The sequence below is a fragment of the Lissotriton vulgaris genome, chromosome 7 (genome assembly GCF_964263255.1).
Source record: "Lissotriton vulgaris chromosome 7, aLisVul1.2, whole genome shotgun sequence".
In the NCBI taxonomy this organism is placed as follows: Eukaryota; Metazoa; Chordata; class Amphibia; order Caudata; family Salamandridae; genus Lissotriton; species Lissotriton vulgaris.
Genome location: NC_141695.1, coordinates 1,397,723,481 through 1,397,741,293, shown reverse-complemented (window position 1 = coordinate 1,397,741,293; position 17,813 = coordinate 1,397,723,481). Strand labels below are relative to the sequence as shown.

General features: G+C 49.4%; 1 protein-coding gene across 1 annotated transcript in view; it reads left to right on the top strand.

Annotated features, from left to right (window-relative positions):
* LOC147705712 (sulfotransferase 1 family member D1-like) overlaps positions 1 to 17,813 on the top strand; it is a 95,772-nt gene that overhangs the window by 56,840 nt on the left and 21,119 nt on the right. The window contains exon 6 of the mRNA XM_086932140.1: positions 365 to 459. Within this exon, the coding sequence (XP_086788266.1) occupies positions 365 to 459 (95 nt within the window). The remainder of the gene's footprint in view (positions 1 to 364; positions 460 to 17,813) is intronic.

Sequence of the window (17,813 nt, the reverse complement as noted above, 5' to 3'; positions counted from 1 at the left end):
TGGTACATGGGTAGTGGGTGTGTTCAGTTTCTTTACAGAGGGCATTGCCTAGAAGATGTATTTACAACCGCCTGAAACTTACAAAAAGGTGTGCAGAATTAGATCAGATTCTCTACGGTCTAACATTAGTATGAGTAAAAGGAGGACTTAGACCTGCAAGGCTGTTAGAAGGGCTGGCCAGTTGGGTGTTTAGTAAAAACCCCTAAAGCCTGGCCTGCCTTTGTTACATTCTTTATTGTGTTTCATCTTCACCCCAAATGTAATTATGAGTTGTTGTCACTGTCTTGTGTTCTTATTGTATGCTTTTTTTGTGCTAGTGATTCTGTTGTTAATTTTCTAACAGTCACCTCCCCTTAAAACCTAGTGGCATTTGGCTCCTGGTACGACCATGTGAAAGGCTGGTGGGAGAAGGCCCGGGACCACCCCATACTCTACCTGTTCTATGAGGATATGAAGGAGGTGAGTGCTCCAGGATAGAAGCTGCCATCTTGAATCCTACTTATGACACCAGTGAGATTTTAATGCAGAGGTTTTCTGTCTCATTAACGGAAATAAGGGAGACTTTTTTGGTATATTAGAACATAGTTTTGATGCAATGAAAGAAACACATGAACAGTGTCAACTAGAACAGGTCAACTAGAAATTGTGATATTTCCCAACACCAGCCCTAGTGCCACTGAAGAATGGAGAGCGCCTGGCATCTGACAGATCTTGTTCCAGTCATTTATGGAACTCAATCCCAGTTGTCCAGCCGGGCACGCCCACTTTCTTATGATGAACAAACGAGCCAGCATGACATGACCATCAATTCCAACCCATAGGAAAAAATAGATGGCAACTTTCATCCTCTCTGGCGGCACAAAGGACTCAGTCTATCGCCCCAGCTGGACAACAGAAGGGCACAACAGGACCTCTGAACTTACATAGATCGTGTCTTTATTTATTTATTTATTTTATTTTTATTTATGCATTTTTATATAGCGCGGACTTTACCCGAGGGCGTCAGAGCGCTTCACATTAGGAACAGAAATGAAACATAATGAGAAACATTATAAAAGAGCAGGTTACAAAAGCATACGTTACGTTACATAAGGTAATAGTGACAATTGTGAGCAAACAAAAACATGAGGTAGTAAAAAATTGTGAGCAACCAAAAATACATGAGGTAGTAAAGGTAATAATGACGATCGTGAGCAAACAAAATACTTGAGGTAGTAAAAATTGTGAACAACAAAAAAATACATGAGGTAGTCAAAAGTGCATAAGAGGAAAAGTGACAAGAGTGCAGTTAAAAGAGAAAACAGAGTATAATTTGAGGTATAATACTGCAATAAGTGAAAAACATGTGATAGGTAGCAACCGTGTGTTATAAGGGCAAAGTGTTATGTGCACGTTACAAAAGGGCACCGAACACAAGTACATGGAGAATACTGCAAAAAGGCAGACACTCCCACCACAGGAAAACACTGGGAAGGCACTCCCATGGTCATGGAAAGTAGAAAATATCAGTAGTGGGAAGTCTTCCTCCGAATAGCAAGAGGACGTGAATTACTTTTGGAGGTGTCTCTGGAGGAGGAGAACTTTGAGGTCCCTTTTGAAGGCCTGGGAGGAGGCGGTGGTCCGGAGCTCAGGCGGAAACGAGTTCCAGATTCTCACTGCGTTGCCTGAAAAGGATTGGGCCATTGTTCTTTCCTTCTTGAAAGTGGGAGGTTCAAGCAGTAGATTCTCGGCATTGCGTGAAGGTCTAGAGCCTCCAGAGAGTTTCAGTTTATTCACCAGGTAGCGGGGAGAGGAGGAGTGCAGGGCTTTGTGGGTGATACAAGCGGTCTTGTAGATAGCTCTAGCCTCAAAGGGAAGCCAGCGGAGGGTGGATAACAACGGTGTGATGTGATCGCTTCTTTTGGCCCCATAGATGAAACGAGCTGCTGAATGGAAGACAGACTTAAGTGGGGACAGGTGAGATTTGGGGAGGCCAGTAAGAAGAGAATTGCAGTAGTCTAGTCTGGAGAGGACCAGCGATTGCACCAGGGTTATAAGGTCCTGCTCCGGGAAGAAGCGACGGATTCCCCAAAGAAGGCGCAGTTGGTAGCGAGCAGATTTTGCAATAGAATTGATGTGGGGAGTTAGATTGAGTTTTTTGTCTAGAATGACACCAAGAGATTTTGCGCTGTCGACAATGATGGGTTTGTTGTTTAGTAGATTCATCTGATCCATCCATGATTGAACCGGGGGAGGAGAGAGTGAGGAGGAGAAGAGGAGGAATTCAGTTTTGGAGGGATTCAGAATTAATTGATGAGATGACATCCAGTTTTGAATGGAGTCAAGCGTAGATCTTAGGATGGAGAGATCATGAGTGGAGGCAACCTTGAGGTAGAGTTGAGTGTCATCTGCATAGAGATGATAGTGAATCCCGGATTTGCTTAGGAGGTTTCCCAGTGGTTCTAAGTAGAGATTAAACAATGTGGGTGCAAGTATAGAGCCTTGGGGAACACCTTGACCCACCGCCACAGGAGAAGAAAGACTGTTCGCTATTTTGATCATTTGAGATCTGTCAGAGAGGAAGGATGCAAACCATTTAAGCACAGTGCCCTCCATGCCCATTCTCTGTTGAAGAATATTGAGGAGGGTGTTGTGATTAACAGTGTCGAAGGCTGCGGAGAGGTCAAGGAGAATTAGCAGACAGGACCCCCCTGAGTCGAGTATCCTCAGCGCATCATCAACCCCTTGCAGTAGGGCTGTTTCAGTGCTGCAGTTTTGGATGAAGCCGGACTGACAATTGTCAAGAAGATCATTGTCCTTGATATGACGAGAGAGTTGTTTGGCTACACATCTTTCCGTTATCTTTGCAAGAAAGGGAAGGTTAGTGATGGGGCGGAAGTTGTTGAGGTCATTCGCATCAGCAGTGGGCTTTTTCAGCAGAGGGGTGACCTGCCCAGTTTTGAAGGGGACGGGAAGGGAGCCTTGCCAGAGGGAGAGGTTGATCAGAGTGGTCCAATAGGAGAGGGAATGGGTATAGAAGTCAAGGGCAATGGCACTGGGGATAGGGTCAAGCGAATGGTTGGAGGGCTTTGTTTCGCGTATGCATTTGAGAAGGGCATCTTCAGATATGGGGTCAAAGCTCTGCCATATGGCTAAGGATTTGCGCTCCTCTGGAGGTGTAGGATGAGCAACCTGACCTACAAGTGATTTCACCTTTCCATCGAAGAAAGTAGCGAAATCCGCTGCTCTCTTTGTAGAATCCTCCACCTTGGAGGTTGGGGGAGAGCAGCTCGGAGTCTTGATGAGATCGAATAGTTTTTTGGGTCTATTTTTGGCGGAATCAAGGAGGGTTTTGAAGTGCGTCGCTTTCTCAAGGAAGATGTGTTTGTGGTATTTGGATCTTGCTGTGTGAAGCAAGGCTAAATTGTCAGTGGAAGGCAATTGCCTCCATTGCTTCTCGCGGAATCTTAGCTGCTACCTTTCCTCATAAAGGGATTTGTTGAACCAAGGTGCTGAGGGAGTGGGCCTTATCCTTTTGCTTTTGAGTGGAGCGACATTATTAATTTCAGCTTCAAGAACTGTGAGGCATTTGGAGGTGAGATCGTCAACAGCTATGTTCGGGTCTAGCCTTGGAAGTGAAAGCAAAGCTGATTCACAGAGGGGACCGACATCAATGTTTTTGGCATCACGGAACCAGGAGATGGCCCTCTTGGGTTGGCCAAGAGTTATAGAGTGTGAAAGTTGAAGAGAGAATGGGATGAGGCGGTGGTCAGACCAGTCTACATGAATAGGGGTAGTAGTAGAAAGCATGCCTGCTTTAGAAATAACAAGGTCCAGGATTGCGCCCTTAGAGTGGGTTGGTTCAGTGCAGTGTTGGATAAGATCATTTGCCGAGAGGAAGGTGGCCAGTGAGTTCGCAGAGGAGTCTTGCGGTGCGCCCCAGTGGAGATTGAGGTCACCTACGATGGTCTGATTGTCACTTTGAGAGTATTGGTCGCTGATGAAGTCTTTGAGATCTTCTATAAACGAAGAGCTACTGCTGCGAGGCGGGCGGTAAATGATATGGAATCTGAGCGGTGAACGGTGCTGCAATTGAAGCTCAAGAGAAAGGCATTCAAAGGTGTGGGAGGAGCTGCTAGGAGACGCCTTCAGTTGGAGGGCGTTTCTGAAGATGACTGCAACACCTCCCCCCGTGTTTTCAGTTCTGTCATTCCTAAATATGGAATAACCTGTGGGTAATAGGAGATCAAATATAGAGTGCGAGGTATCTTTGAACCAGGTCTCTGTGAGGAAGAGCATGTCAAGTTTGTGAAAGGTGATGGTGTCGGAGATTTCAAGTTTGTGTTTTACTGCAGATCTGCAGTTGTGAAGCATACAGCGCAGCTCTGTCAAGACTGTTTTGGTGACGGGGGCACTTGGGCTCTGAAGGGTGATCGGGATATTGTACATTTGCGGAGGTGCTCGGGAGGGTTTAGGTGGACGCTTTGTTCTGACAGAGGTGATTGTCGGAATAGTGTAGACAGTGGGGTTGCTGGGGTATGCCTGTTGAAGAGGGGTGGCGCTCAAAGGCTTGTGTGAGTTAACGACGCTTGCAGACGAAGGGTTGAGCTTGGCTGTTTTGGGGTGAGGGGGCGAGGTGCATCTCTGGGGAAGTTGGGGGGGGGTAGAGGTGCATGGAGGGGTGGGGATCTTAGAGCATAGAAGTGAGATGGCAGCTGTCAGCTGAGAGATGGAGGTGATCAGAGAGCCTAACGTATTTTCCAGTGAGAGAGAGGCAGAGCACGGAAGGTTGGGTGGCTCGATTGAAATAGGGGGGGGTGGAATTGGTGGTGGACGGCAGGGAGAGGTGAGGGGACAGGGGGTGTGTTGGGGGGTGGGGTTCACAGGTGGGGAAAGGTGGAGGTTGGGAGCGGAGGTAAATGAATTGGGGGTTAAGGGAGAGTTGTCATTGTTGGTGTTGCAAGAGGGAGCGGAATTAGGGACAAATTTGGAGGGAGAAATGTGCGGAACACGTCGGCATGGAAGTAGGAGGGGGGAGGCCTGTGTGGCGTCATGGGAGTGTAGGAGGTTTGGGCGGAAAAGAGGTGCATTAGTTGCGGAGGTCCTGTCAGTTAGGAGAGGTAGTAGCGAGGGAACGGTCATCTGGCAGAGTGAGGGGGGTTGAGAGAAAGGGAAGTTGAGGAGGGGAAGTGGTTCTGCTGGGCCCGAGGGAGGGAGAAGGAAGGTGTTCCTAGGAGGGGAAAGGGGGTAGTGCGGCAGTACTGGAGGAGTAGGAGGGAGGAGTGAGATGCAGTGGGAATGTGGCAAACACAGGGTGAATGACGAGGGAGTGAAGGGGTGGAGAGGAGGGACGGAAGGAGGGCTAAGGGGAGCATAGAGACAGTTAATTGGGGAAGAGTGTTGGAGGAGAGGTGGACTAAAGAAGGGGGTTATGGGAAGAAGTATGGGGGAGGAGAATAGATTGGAGTATCGTGATAGTGCAGATGGGACGAGGAGCGTGTTAGCTAGTGGTAAGGCTGAAGTAATGCGGGAGGGGACATACTGTGGGGGGGGAGGAATAGGAGATGAGGTAAGTTGGGGGGGAAGGGAAAAGGGCCGACCTGCGCTTCTCGAGAGTGCAGCCAATTGGGGTGGGGTGGGGTCAGCGGGGGAGAAAGGGAGTAATGGGTGGAGCTGGAAGGAGAGTCAGGGGGAAACCCGGTTGCAGAGACGGGGAGTAAGGTGGGGAAGAGGTGGTCAAAGAGCGAGAGGCAGGAGTCTTTGCCTTGGATCATGACAGTACCGTTGTTATAGAGTGAGATAGTGAGGTAGCCATTGAAGCACCCAGAGGGGGAAATTTTTAGTTGTTTCCCATAAGGGATAGAGGAGGAGGAGACGACGTTCAGGGAATTGTAAAAACTGTTGGACCAAGAGGGGATGTCGCGAGTGAAGAAGATGAGATCGTTTTTGAGCCTCCCAAGACGACCATTGAAAAATTGATCCACAAAAAGGGAGTCCGGGAAACGTTCAATAGTGTTATGCTTCAGTCGTTTTATTGTAGCTTTAGTCTGTTCAGGAGGATAAATGATTTTGTAGCAATTGGCTCCAGTCTTCACTCGAGAGGTGGCCATGTTGGGAAGCTGAGGCGAAGGAGGGTGGGGGAGAGATGAGAGGGGTGTTGCTGGGAGAGCGGTAGTGAGGAGAAAAAAGAGGGCAAAAAGGGGGCGCATAATCCAAACGGTTATGGTGGAAAAACCGGGTTAATGTGCCGTCAGGCTGTAAAAAGGCCTAAACGATGCAGCTGGCACTGCTTGCTGCGCAGCTGTCAAAGGGCCTAAACGGTGCAGCTGGCATTACTTGCTGCGCAGCTGTAAAAGTCCTAAACGGTGCAGCTGGGAATCAAAAGTGACATTAGTGAGCAATCAAAATATATGAGTTTACAAAGTACAAAGTGGCACTAGTGTTCAACCAGCATAACCACAATATAAGAGGTAGCTGTTGGTGTAGTTCATGAATAAAAAGTGAAATGGGTGCAGCTTACAGGATAGAAAGAGATGGGCGCAGCTTACACAAAGTGTATATAGATATGAGAGGTAGCGATCAGTGCAGTACAGGGATAAAAATTGAGATGGGTGTAGCTTATACTAATGTCTATAAATATGTGAGGTAGCGTGAATGCAATGCAATACATGAGTAAAAAAGTGCGATGGGTGCAGCTTATAATACTGTACAGAAAACACATAAAAATATAATATTAAAGGTATAACGGTCCAAAATACTGGTGCAAACAAAAGGCAGCATTAGTCAAAAAATGACAAAAGTGAGCAGCGAGAAATAAATGAGGTAGCAATCGGTGCATTGAATACAAGTATAAGTATAGTACTGCCATAAGTGGCAGACACTCGGTAGTTGAGATAAGTCTAAAGAGGCCAGTTCATTGGTATGGTCATATATTGAGCAGGACTAGTTCATGATGGCCGCCACAGAGAGAGCGAGACCACTCTAAAATGGCCGCCAGAATAGGGGAGATAGAAACGTTAGTCCTCTGTTAGTTGCTGTTGCTTTAGGAACAGGAAAGGGCAGAGTCAGTTTCTATTTGAGCAATCCCAGTTCCTATCTTGCTGGGAGGGAGTCTTATCTCTATTATGGTTGTCTTGTGTGGAGGAGTCAGGCCGGGGAGCCTCGTGGGCCTCGTGGATACAGGAGGGGATTTATTGCTACAGTTTTATGGCCCCAGCCATTTTGAACAAAGGAAAAAGGAATGCGGACAAGCTGATCAGGGTGGATAAATACCTTCTTGTAGTTCTGCTCATCCAGTGCTTTGATGTTGCCAGCAAAGTGATGCATTTAGCACAGTCAATCATATTTCTTAAGGGTGATGAAAACGCTATCTGAGGATCGACATTTCTGGAAAAGTCTTGTCAGCTCAGCCAAAAACTTAGCTGTGATTTCAGCTCAGTGGATATGCAGATTCTGAAGTTGAGAGAAATGCAAACCTCGAGGCTTTTGTCAGAATGTGTACATCGATTTCTGACCAGGCTCTGATGCTTACGAGCTTTGTCTTTCTGCCTCTCCAGGTTCTGGTGCTTGCGAGCTCTGTCTTTCTGCCTCTCCAGGCTCTGATGCTTACGAGCTCTGACTTTCTGCCTCTCCAGGTTCTGGTGCTTGCGAGCTCTGACTTTCTGCCTCTCTGGGCTCTGACGTCTGGAGAGCAGTATTTTTGCCTCTCTGCGCTCTGACGTTTTTAGCGTAGTATTTCTGCCTCTCCAGGCTCTGACGCTTAGGCGCTAAGTCCTTCTGTCGCTCCAGGTTCAGAAGCTTAGGCGCTACGTCCTTCTGTCTGTCCAGGTTCTGATGCTGAGGCACAGCGTCCTTCTGTCTCTCCAGGCTCTGACGTGTAGTATCTCTCTAAACTCCGGTGCTGACGAGCTCAGACTTTCTGCCCCAGGCTCTGGGGACCTCTGTGCTTCTGTCCCACCAGCCTCTGAGCCTTTAGCGCTGTGGTCTCTGCACCGCGATCGGATGCTGTGGGACCCCGGCTTCCTATCCCAGGCGCTAGCACTGTGGAACTCGCGCTCCGTTCCCTTCCCGGCTCCGATGCCGTGAAACCCCGAGCCCCGCTGTCTGGGACCTGTGTCTTCCTCCCCTGGGCTCGGATGCCAAGGCGCCCCCTCGGTTCCTCCTGCCCCGATGCTCTGTCTGGTACCCCCGGTCTCCGCTGCTGTGGGGCGCTCAGGTCCTGCCTGATGCTACAGCTATTCTCAGCAAAGTGACATTTATGTCTTTATCGATGCGTCGATAGCCGCTTACCGCATAGGGTGTACACCTGCGAGCGTCCACGATAAAAAGCACTCCTCGCGGGGTCATTGTAGGTTGTTTCCCAGCTTCGCAGGTTTGCGTTCCACTGCGGCGGCCATTTTTTGTTATTGCGTGGTTTAGTGGAACGCACGCCGTGTCTGTTGTTTTTCTTCCTTGTTAGTCAGATACTCGGCGCTTGTCACCCCTACGGGCATCCACTTGCTCTCCAGGTATCCACCGTCCGGTCCGGTGCAGGGAGGAGGGTGAAATTTTTAAATCAACTTCATTGTAATTTTCTTTTAAATGTCTTTGGCGTATGACCCCACGTGTTCGAAAGCTTACTTTGTGAGACTGTCACATGGAACATACCTATGGACATTGTCTTGTAAAGTAGCATTGTTGTAGCTGTTCTCTCTATACCAACAAACACTTCCTCCCACTAAAATCCGGTCTGTCTGCCTCAATCAGATGCATCAAGCGAAAGTGCTACCTGTAGCACCTGATGAAACCTGTTGCATCATTTCCTCAGTAGGACCTGTTATAGGTCCTGTCCCTGCTGGATGGTACACACTCTCCTAATGCTGGTGGCACTCAGGTGCAGATCCCAGTTTTCTGCATCCAATGGCTGGAGCTGAAGATTCAGGGCTGAATAGATTAAGAGGGGAAAGGCAGGACAGCTGCTGTTCTTATAGCATCCATTTCAGGACATCCTCATTCCTCACTTCTCATCCCTACTTCTTATCCCTATTTGTCATCCATCATCCGTATTTCTCATCCACAATTTCTACTTCTCTCCCATTATCCCTACTTCTCATCCATCATCACTACTTCTCATCCATCATCCCTACTTCTCATCCCTTCATCGCATCAATTATCCCTACTTCTCTTCCACCATCCCTACTTCTCATCCTCATCCTTGATTCTCATGCCTACTTCTAAACCATCATGCCTACTTGTTATCCATTATCCCTATTTCTCTTTGATCATCCCTACTTCTCATCCCTCACCACTGCGTCTTGCCCCTACTTCTCATCCACCATCCCTACTTCTCAGCCATCATCTCTACTTTTCAGGAGCGTGGCTTGAGCGCTGATGTGAGTAGCAATGGACCTCTGTGGCCGCCCTCTAAAATCATTAATCCTGTGCCTTAAACGGGGGCCCCATTAAGGCAACTGATTGCAGAACAGCGGGCGCCTACCTGGCGACGAGGTGGGACGCTTACACGGATGGAAAGGGGCACAAAACGAGGGGTTTTTCACTCCTGCTGACGTCTGCCTGACTATGGCACAAAATGGCGGCTGCGCGGTGGAGCTGACATGGGGCGAAGAGATCTGCAATTACTGTGAGTGAGTGCCCCTGGACTGCTGCTGTTTGAGTGCGCTAGCGGCTGGAAGGTGATAGCGCTCTTCCTGGGCGTCAGTTGCGGCTGGGAGCAGTTGGAGAGAGCACCCAATACTTGGCCAGTCGGCAGCGATTGCCTGAATTTAAGATGGCGGCAGGCGGGAAAATGCACACAATATGAAAAGGCCCTCTATATTCGAGTCTAGCAGTATGCAGGCCCAGCGGAGCTAACTGGAGATGATAGCGGTACTGTGAGGCTAGGCAAATGGTGCCCGGTGACAATACCGTGAAGGAGCTGAGGTGGGCCAGGTGAGAGGTGCTGTGGCTGAGTGATTCCCCTGCGAGGAGGAAAGAACACAAAGCGCGCGAAAGGCCTGGAGTCTGGTGATGGTCTCTGAAGGACCTGGTGCTGCTGAGGAGAGGACTTCTGGGGTCTGGTATGGCCCTCATGAATGCTGAGAGACATGGCACAGGGGGGCTGCAGGTGGACACTGGACATGCCACGCCTGGGTTCCTCTGGCCTGCATGCTACCTGGGAGAGCGCATTGCTGTTTAGATGCGGAGGCCTGCGTGGGGGTCTGCACTACTGACAGTGTGAAGGCCTAGCGCTGCAAAAGTGAAGACCCGGGCTGGGCTGCAGCTGAGGTGGAGGTATTCACAACTCCAGGTACATAGGAGTGTCCTGATGACATGACCGAGCACGCTCTGCGCCACTGAGGCGAACACAGAGTCCTGCCCGCACGCGGAAAGGTCGAGTTAGGCCTTTGACTGCGCTGTTTCTGTATACCGACGGGGGTGGTTGCACTGGAAGGGCCTGCTCCCCGTTAATTTGAGACTTTGAGGGACTCTGCAGGACTACACTTGGAACTATCGCAAGGAGAGGTCAGTGGATCAATGGATTACTGGTGAGACCTAGGTGGCCCTGCCTTGGTGGTGGGAGTGCAGATACTACGCCGCCTATTTGGGGAAGGAGAGTCCCGTCAGCCCCCTTTCTGCTGCTGGCTTCTGCCGATCACAGACTCTGAGATGGGCAGGGTGTCCAGAAAAAAGGGTATTGAGGTCCTGCGGATGGAGGAGACAGAACAACATACAGACGACGAAGATACTGCCACTAGGGGGGTGAGGGCCTGGACAACCCGTAGACTTGGAGATATTATGCAGGCCCTTGTCGCTTTGTGAGAGGCGCTGGAGGCGAGGATGGCTGCCATTGGATCGGATCTCACTTTATCGAAAGACGATCATCGAAGGCTCAAAGAGAGAGTGGCGACCAATGATATTAACATGAAAGAGGTACCGGACGCGGTAGCCAACCTTCAAGCCTCACTGAAGGAAGTGGTGACTAGGGTCAAAGTAGTGGAAATGAGAGCGGGGGACAGTGAAGGGCGTTCACGGCGCAACAACCTCTGAATCATGGGAGTCCCGGAGCGTGAGGAGGGACCTGACGCGGTTCAATTTTTGGAAACCTGGCTGAAAACGGAGGTGGCACCAGAGGGTTTATCACCCTTTTATGCATTGGAACGTGCACACAGGGTTCCGGCTTGTGTGCCGAAACCAGGCGCTCCGCCCCGCCCTTTGGTGGTGAGGCTACTGCACTACAGGGATCGAGACTATATACTACAGAGAGCCCGAGACCTCCAGAATCTGCAGATTGGGAATAGTAGGGTGATGATATTCCTGGATTACACTCGGGAAGTGCAGCAACAGAGGGCTTCTTTCATAGCAGTCAAGCGAAAGTTGCGCCAGCTGCATCTTTCTTATGCCATGCTGTTCCCAGCTCACCTCAGTGTCACTGCGGGCTCGGATGTGAACTTCTTTCTCACTCCGCAGGCTGCATGGGACTGGTTGGAGGTCCGAGGCGGCGAGGGAGCGTGCTCATCAAGGCCCACTTCCCCTCAGGCTCGGTTGATTGTTCGGCGGCGCTGCAGAGACTCATCTCCCCGTTGAGCGTCAGTAGGAACGTGACAAAGCGGTGCGGGCGGTGGCGCACATCAGCCAAGGTGAAGTCAGTCCGGGCAGCATTGGCACGGATAATAAACGGGCTGGGGTGGAGAGCTCAGGATCGAGCAGTGTGCTGGGACTTTCTGATACCGAGCTACTGGATGTTACTCCACAGACAGCGGATGGGTTGTTTGGGTGAGTGGTCTGCAGGGGGGTAGGAGCCTCAAGATGATAAGCTGTTAACTGTGACATTGAACCTCTGATAGCAGCTATACCTAGCTGGGTGTAGCTGACCCCCCGGGCACCGATATGTGCTGAATCAGCTCTAAGTTTTCTGTTTCTCAGGTACCAAGTTTATAAGGATATATGTTCCAAATAAAACAGTTAATCCATTGTTCATATGTGTTTCATTTATTCTTCATGAAATTATTTTCAAGAAATTGTTTTCAATTATTTCACATGAAAATCCAATGCATTTCGGCAGTGTATTCCTGCCTTCATCAGGGAAATAGTAAATCTACAATTCAAAGAAACATGATTTTAACCTTATGTACATTTCGGTATATTACATCTAATTTAACTCAACTATTCAATATTTGCAATCATATCGTTTTAACTAAATCAGCGGGCTTTCTGTCTCAAATTAATAGTAACTTTAGGTTCTCATTAAACTTATGTAGAAATATAAAGAACTAGGGGCCCGATGTAGGTAAACGCGATTTTCCGATTTAAAAATACCGAGGCGGGCCGAATCGGTATTCTGAAATCGGAAAACGAGATGTAGGAAAAATAAACCGAATGAATACCGATTCGGTCGGCATCGGTAATGAGATTCGGTACGTTCCGATTCTGCTCGGTCCGAATCGGAAAGTACCGAATCGGCCAACAACGACTCGGAAATCACCGAATCGGCTACCACCGAATCGGATATTCCCGAATCGGCGAATACCGATTCGGTAATAGCCGATTCGGTAAAATCCGATTCGGCAATCATAGATTCGTAGCCATGAAAACAGACCCATGGCGAAAAAGCCCATAGGAATGCATTGAATGAACCGATTCGGCTTTTACCGATTCGGATAATACCGAATCGGATTTTACCGATTCGGATAATACCGATTCGGTAAAAGCCGATTCGGCAATAGGCGATTCAGCCAATGAGGTGGCTCCCCCTCCCCCACCCAAACAGGGAGTGGCAACCCTGGCAGGTGCAGCTAATTAAGAAGTTTCTGGAAAGCCTGCCTGAGCCCAACACACACAGTTAGCAGCAGTTGGAGAAGGAGGTTGCAAACTGTACAGGAGAAAATGGCAGATCAGTCAGGAAGCCAGAAGTCCTCCCAGAAGAGGAAGCCCAAGTTCACCACCACCGAACTTCAGGTGCTGGTTGAGGAGGTGGTGAGGGTGCACCGCCAGCTCTTTGGCAAGCTGTCCCTCAACGTGCCAGACAGCACCAAGAGGAGAATCTGGGCCGACATCGCCCAGAAGGTGAATGCTGCGGGTGTCACCCCCAGGTCCATAGAGGAACTGAAAAAAAGGTTTTACGACATCCGCAGCCTCACGAAGAGGAAGCTGGCTGACATTCAAAGGGAGGCTGGACACACTGGAGGAGGCCAGAACCCGGCGCCACCCCTCACCGAGCTGGAGGAAATTGTCTCCAGCACCATCGAGAGGGAGAGTATCGTAGGAATCGGGACCCTGGACAGCTCTGCGAGAGCCACAGCTACAGGTAAGAAGCATGCGCATCATGACACACCCTACCAGACACCTCCCCATTAGACACAATGCATAGACAAACACCAGCACTGTACTGTCACCAACATACAAGAGACAAGCATCATGGTACATGTAGTCAGCAGAAGTTAGCCAAATATGTCAGTGCAGAATCACAAGACAGGAAACAGGGTGACACGGTGTAAGGAGATGCAAGGACATGTGGAATGCCATAATTGTACTGACTGTAATACATCGGCACTCAGTTTACAAATGCTTCTTTGTACCTAGGGGCCCCATCAGGCGGAACAACTGTGACAGCAGAGGGAGCAGCAACGTCCAACACTGCAGTCGCAGGGCCGAGCACCAGCCAGGCTGGCCAGGAGGAGGAGGAGGATGAGGAAGGAGACACCCCGGGGCTAGGAATGGAGGGAGTCCTGGTCATTGACTTCCAAGCAGTGCACTCCCCAGTACTGGGCAGCACACCCCCCTTGCAATTCTCACCAGACAACTCCCCTACAAGGCAGACCATTCCGCCTACACCAGCTCCTGCCACAACCGTGGCCTTGCCACCTGTCCAACCAGTCCTGGGAGCAGGGGCTCAGGGACCGGCCAGCACCACACCCCCACCAGTGGCACCCCAGCCCACTCAGCAGGCCGGAAGCAGCAGTGCCCGACGCCGTGCCACCACCACCACTGCTGCACCAGCACGGGAGGGCAGTGTGTTCCTGGGCCTGGAGGGACAGATGGTTAAAATCCAGCGCCAACAGGCCAGATCCACCATGGCCTGCCAACGCCAGCTCCTGCAGCACAACATGCAGATGGGGGAGTTGGTGAAGGGTTTCCAGGCTGTTGTGGACAGCAACAAGGAGGTGGCAGCAGGGATAGGCAGGCTGACCACTGCCATCACCCACTCATCTGCCAGACAGGAGGAGCATGAGGTTGCGCGCAGGAGGGATGCCCGGGTGCTCAACCGGGCCATGGCCCGCCTTGCAGCGGCGACCGCACAACTGTGCCATCGCAGCTCCAATCAAGAATCTGTGCTCAGTCAGCATACGGCTGAGCTGACTAGGGGGATGGCCAGGATCACCACGGCCATGGAGGCCATGATAATATCAAACACCGCCTCCAATCCTGCCCTGGACCTGGGTGATGCTGGAGACAGCAGCAGCCGCAGCAGCCCGGCCAGCGCTGCATCAGAGCCACGGAGGAGCACCAGGCGATCCGCTGATGCTGCTGGGCATTCGGAGGGGGCCGAGGGACACCCCAGTGGGTCTGGCAAGCGGGCCAAAAAATAGCCTGGCAAGGGGGGATGAGCAAACCAGAACCCTGGACTTTATTTGATTTTACAATCTCCATTTTTTGATGCACAATAGTGCTGTAACTGTGGTGCATCACTATTAAAATTATTTTTTTTCCAAGCAACATTTAGCTGTCTTTGCATCTGTACTCAGTCAGAAATAGTTCTCAGTGATCTCCTCACGTCTGTATCTGCCATCACTTGGCGTACACACCCCAGCTGGCTGTGTCAGTGGCACAGCTTCGTCGTCGTCATAGTCCTCGTAGTCAGACAACTCCACCTCAGTGCCCTTCTTGACCGCAAGGTTGTGTAACATTGCACATACAGCTATGATCTTGCAGCAGGTGATGGGGGTATACTGCCTTGCACCTCCACTCTTGTGCAGGCATCTGAATCTACTTTTCCAGATGCCAAAGGTCCGTTCAACAACATTCCTTGTGCGTATGTGGGCCCGGTTATACCTCCTTTGGCTGGGTGCGGAGGGGTTGAGGTAGGGGGTGAGTATGAATGAGCGGAGGGCATATGCACTGTCGCCTGGAAGAGAAAGGGGTCAAATCAGACACATGCATACATGTATTCCACCTACCTACTATGTGTTATGGGGGTCTGATGATGTGTCTCACCTAGGAGGTATCCTTCTCCAAATTCGCCTGCCATCAGCCGTGCATATATGCCGCTCTGTTGGAATATATAGGAGTCATGGGTACTCCCTGGAAATTTTGCTACCAGGTCTGTGATGGTGCACTTGGCATTGCAGATCACCTGCACGTTGATGGTGTGTGTAGATTTCCGATTGCGGTATATGTATTCGGTGTCCGCTGGTGGGCAAATCGGAATGTGTGTGCCATCTATGCAACCGATGATTTGGGGAAATTGTGCCATCTGGTAGAAGTCAGCTTTAGTTTGTAGCAGTTCTGCGTGGGTTGCAGGGAAAGAGATGTATTGGTCCATCCTGTCTATCATGGCGTCAAGGAATATGTGGAAGAACCTTGACAGGCTGCTCTGGCTCACCCCTCCTGCTGCTGCTACTCCACTTTGATAGCTGCCAGACGCTACCAGGTGTAGGCTGCATAGCACCTGGACGTGCGCAGGGATGGCGTGTGCCCTTGGGGTGTGGTGGTCCAAGTATGGCTTAAGGTCCCTGATGAGCTCAAGTATGGTGTCAGAGTCCAGCCTGTATCTCTGTAGGATCTCAGCCTCAGTGAGCATGAACAGGGTTATCCTCTGTCTGTAGACCTGTTCATTTCTTAGCCATTCCCTCTGTCCTTCCTGCTGTAGCCGTAGCCGCCTCGCAATGACATAGAAAGCTGCCATCCTGCAAGTTGCAATGCATTTTGGGACTGTTTATATGGGTTGGAGTTGGTTACCACCTGATTGCAATCCATGGTAAATACCGAGTGAATTCTACCGATTTTGAGCCGATTTCGGTGTTTCTGTGCCTCCCTACATCTCCCCAACTGTCGGAATCGGGGAATTTCCCGATCGGAGATTCATACGAATCGGCATGTTTTCCGATTCGGCTCATGTCCGAATCGGTATTTGTACCGATTCGGTACATGGACCGAATCGGTGATTTTCCGATTCGGTGTCACTAACGATTCGGTAATGGGACCGAATCGGTGATTTTCCGATTCGGTGTCACTAACGATTCGGTAATGGGACCGAATCGGTGATTTTCCGATTCGGTGTCACTAACGATTCGGTAATGGGACCGAATCGGTGATTTTCCGAATCGGTGTCACTAACGATTCGGTAATTGGACCGAATCGGTGATTTTCCGAATCGGTGTCACTAACGATTCGGTACATGGACCGAATCGGTATTTGCATCCGAATCGGTGTTTTTCCGATTCGTTACATATCCGATTTTCGGTATGTACGTATCGGATTCTTTCCCATTCGGTACTCATTCCGATTCGGTTTACTGTCCGATTATTTCTGTTTTTGGTTCCCTACATCTGGATGGCTGTTTACCGATCGGTAAGGGCCAAAAATCGGTATTTTCGGCCGTTACCGATCGGTAACGCACTACCTACATCGGGCCCCTAGATCCTTCTAAATGTCACACTGTTTCTTAAGACAATTACGTTCACCCAACTCGGTTTCTAACTGTTGTTTCCTGCCATCTTTAAAGCGGTTAAAAAGTGAGAGCCTCGCATTACGCGCTGGCGGTGTTGATTTAAACGAAACCGAATATTAAACTATGTGCGTTACAAATGCGCGTTATCAGATGTATTAAACTTGCTGTTACTTAGAAGGGTATAGTTTCTGATATCATTCTTATCTTACGCGCTTAAACAGCCTGACTGTTTGTTTGCTTACCTCGGCGTTTCTGCTTCTCACGCCATTCCTCTACGGACTGATCCTGCTTTCCTCCGGTGTTACGCCCCTCGCGCCTGCGCACTATTTAACTCCCGCTGACCCGTTTTTTTGTGTGTATATGTTCGCGCTAACTTTATTAAGTTCCTATTGTAGGGGATCTATACCAGTGCTCGCTACCACTATGTATTTGTGCTGCTACTGTGCTAGCACGATGTTAGTGTAGACTGTGGGTGTTATATTCAAAGGTATCAACGCAATAAGAATGCTTTACTCATTGTGAATAACTCAAATCATTATAAATAACAAAGAAATTCTGTTCTTTCATTAAGTCCTCCGGGCTTCAAACTGCCCAGATTATAAATCCAGTAATTCTCCTGTTTCAGTAGCCTAGTTTTGTTCATGGTACCTTCCATTCTGGGCAGTGTTTCAAGTACACATACTCGTAGTTGGCTGACATTATGTTGCATCTGCGTGAAATGTTCCGCCACACTGGTTTTCTTGGATTTAAGTCTGATGGTACTTTTATGTTTGTTTATGCGGATTTTTAATTTGCGTTCAGTGTGTCCCACATAAACGTCTCCACAAGGACATTTAATCATGTAGATTAGGTTGCTTGAGTCACATGTTGCATTCACTTTTAATGATATGGGATAACCCTTTTGTGGGTGTGTTATACTTGATCCTTTGATGATGTTGTTACATGTGTTGCAATTGTAACACGGGATCGTACCCCGGAATGATGTTTCAATGGGTTTTTCAACCTGTGGTTTTAGGAAGTCTGCTAAATTTTTAGCACGGGTATGTGCAAAAATTGGTTCCTCTGAAAAAATTCCTTTGAAGTCTGGTTCCATTGTGAGCATTGGCCAATGTTTTTTGATAATTTGTTTGAATTGGGTACTGACTGTGGAGAATTTGCTCACGCATGTGATGCGGTTGCTAGATAAAGG